The sequence below is a fragment of the Pundamilia nyererei genome, unplaced genomic scaffold (assembly GCF_000239375.1).
Source record: "Pundamilia nyererei isolate P.nyererei 1_Seehausen unplaced genomic scaffold, PunNye1.0 scaffold00141, whole genome shotgun sequence".
In the NCBI taxonomy this organism is placed as follows: Eukaryota; Metazoa; Chordata; class Actinopteri; order Cichliformes; family Cichlidae; genus Pundamilia; species Pundamilia nyererei.
Genome location: NW_005187542.1, coordinates 627,941 through 630,947, shown reverse-complemented (window position 1 = coordinate 630,947; position 3,007 = coordinate 627,941). Strand labels below are relative to the sequence as shown.

The window sequence follows — 3,007 nt, the reverse complement described above, 5'->3', positions numbered from 1 at the left end:
TAACATAATGTAATATGTTAAACATAATATAATATAATGCGATTCGATTCTGACCTGAGGCCCTTTGCTACGTGTCGTCTCTGCTCTCTTGTCTTGTTTTCTCCTGCCTCTTCACTAATAGCTTCATTAATATTTAAAAGCTGAGAGATTTCCGTTTAAGGCAGCTGATATTTTTGCTATTGCATGTTTCATAAAGCCTAACTCCTCTCTTTGCAGCGCTTGTTGATGAGGACTGCAGTTTGGAGATAGCTTTTCTTATCGATAGCTCAGAGAGCGCCAAGGACAACCATGCCCAGGAAAAGCGCTTTGCCTTAGACTTGATGGACCGGCTGCAGGGCCTGCGGCTGCAGACTGGACGGGGGTTGAGTTCCCGTGCAGCCCTCCTTCAGTACAGCAGTCACGTCATCATAGAGCAGACTTTCAAACAGTGGCGAGGCACAGAAGACTTTAAGGCCCGAATTTCTCCAATTGTGTATATTGGCCACGGCACCTACACCACCTATGCCATCACTAACTTGACCCGCATCTACTCAGAAGAGTCAGATACCAGCAGCGTAAAGGTGGCCATTCTGCTCTTTGATGGCATCTCTCACCCAAGGAACCCAGACATATTTTCAGCTGTGGCTGATGCCAAGAACCAGGGTGTCCGTTTCTTTGCCATAGGAATCACGCCTGAAGCCAACGAGCTGGCTAATAAAGCACAGCTGCAGCTAATTGCTAACTCTCCAGCTTCCCGCTACCTTCACAACCTGCAGGACAGAAACGTTGCGGAAAAAGTTATTAAAGAAATTGTGAGTAAAAACAACATTTAGTTTTTGCTTGTTTTGGATTGTATGCTACAGACTGGCTTATTAGCTTTTTATGGTACACTGCAATAAAAAAAAAAAAAATTGCCCCCTTTCTTGATTTTTTAGTCTTTGGCATTTGTCACACTTACATGTTTCAGATAATCAAACAAATTTTAATATTAAAAAAGATAACCAGAGTAAACACAAAATGATGATTTAAGTTATTGAGCTGTAATGCTGCCCAAGCCTTCCTATGAGACAAGCCTTTATGTGTTTTTCTGGCTTGGACTTTTCCCACAGATGCCATTTTTGTCCAGGCTTATTCTTCCTGTTGAACCCTGACCTTAACTGAGGAAAGTAAAGATTGCATTTCTTTAGATGTTGTTGTTTAAGGAGCTTGGAAAGAAAAGCGTCTGCACTTGTTTAAGTTTCTTGAAGACGTTTCACCTCTCATCCGAGAAGCTTCTTGAGTTCGTAGAGAGTCCCAGATTTTAAGCCCTATGGGAGTGTCATGCACCCCCTACTGATCGTCTACCTAATCACACGAGCCAAGGTGTGAAAACGGGTGTGATAAGGTAGAGGATCAATAGGAGATCCATGACCCTCCTTAGACTTGGATGACCTTGATGACTGAGAACCTTTACAGACATTTAGATGTTGTTCTGGGTTCTTTTGTGACCTGTTGTATTAGTTATTGAGGCACTTTTGGACCACTGTTTCTAGTTTTCTCCATTTGTGAATAATGGCTCTTCATGTGGGTCAGTAGAGTCCAAAGTTTTTCCAGACTCTGTTCTTGACATTGTTTTTCAACAGTTTTTTTTTGTTGTTGTTTTTTTTAAAGAAAGAGTCATGATGTGTTAGTTTCTGAGATCATTTAGCAAACAGGTTTGTCAAACAGGTTCTTTTTAAGTGATTTCAGGATTTATCGAGTATGGCATTAATCAAGCCTGGGCATGCCTAGTGAAAATGAACTAAGCTTTGGATCCCCCCCCCCTCCCCCCTTAAATAATCATTAAAGAACCACATTTTGTATTTATTCATGTTGCTTTTTCTCATGCTAAAATGTGTTTAACCTGATGCAAAATTTCATTTTTTGCTTTTTGGGGGTTTGACAAATACGCACTAACGCTAAGAAATCATGCAGGGTGCAATAAATTTTTCATGGCACAAAAATATAAATTGCCCAATTATAGTTTTCTAAATACATTTTCATTTAAGCACCTTGGAAGAAAAGCCTACGCTCATGCATGTTCAGACTTACAAGTTATCATTCTGAACTGGCTAGAAACCATATACCTACGGCTCTTACACTGCTTGTGAAATTGCATGTATGTTTGATATTTGCCTGTTTCCAGAGGGGAAAAGAATTATGACAGATAAAATCTTCAAAAAGCCATTATGCAGACAGATGCTTTCCAAATCAAAAGTCTTTAGTATCTCAAGGCACTGAATAAGCACTTCCACTGCTGCTGCCATTGTTACCACCCACTGCTTTGATTTCTTGCCTTATTGCATCCCCTATGTACACCTGCTACCGGCTGCCATGGTAATAGATCTGCTGTCATTAGCAATAAAACTCTGTAGAGAAACGTGATGAAACTAAGAAACATTTTATGTTGACTTAAGTTAGGTAAGTTAACTTTTATAAGTATTTCTGCCAAGACAATTGCAGCATGTGTTGCTCTGAAACATTCTCCAGACATGCTTCCAGGCTACTGGCAGCAACATGTGCTTCACATTATAACTCTTTGTGGGAAAATTGGGTGCAGTAAATACAGCAACACAGCAAACCCATGCAAGCATGCTTCATCATTCAACAAGCCCCTCAAATGCCACTCAGGCTTCAAACTTAAGCTTTACTGTTGACACAGGTGGTACACATGACAAAGGAAAATCTTTATGGAAAACCTGCACCGAGGTTCCCAGAACACTGGATCTGACAGACTGAATTCTCATGGCATGCAACAGCCCAGCAGCATCTACACTCACGACTTTCATCTCATTGCCTTGTACAGTCAGCATCTGTATGTCATAATCATGTAGTCCTGTCCCAGCTGAGAACTTGTCTTTTATCTTTAGTTCCCATTGAACAGCAACACTCAGGTCCTCTAATAACAGACGTGTCTTTAGATGTGTGTTTTGAAGCCAGAATACTGAGAATATTGTCTTACCTTCAATTTTGAGCTACTCTGTTGAATTGTATATATGTAAAAAAAAAA

At 40.4% G+C, this 3,007-nt stretch overlaps 1 protein-coding gene across 1 annotated transcript in view; it reads left to right on the top strand.

Annotated features, from left to right (window-relative positions):
- The window catches only part of LOC102210360 (collagen alpha-1(XXVIII) chain-like), a 46,425-nt gene that overhangs the window by 1,361 nt on the left and 42,057 nt on the right, over window positions 1-3,007 (top strand). Inside the window, exon 3 of the mRNA XM_005744284.1 lies at window positions 217-791. Within this exon, the coding sequence (XP_005744341.1) occupies window positions 217-791 (575 nt within the window). The remainder of the gene's footprint in view (window positions 1-216; window positions 792-3,007) is intronic.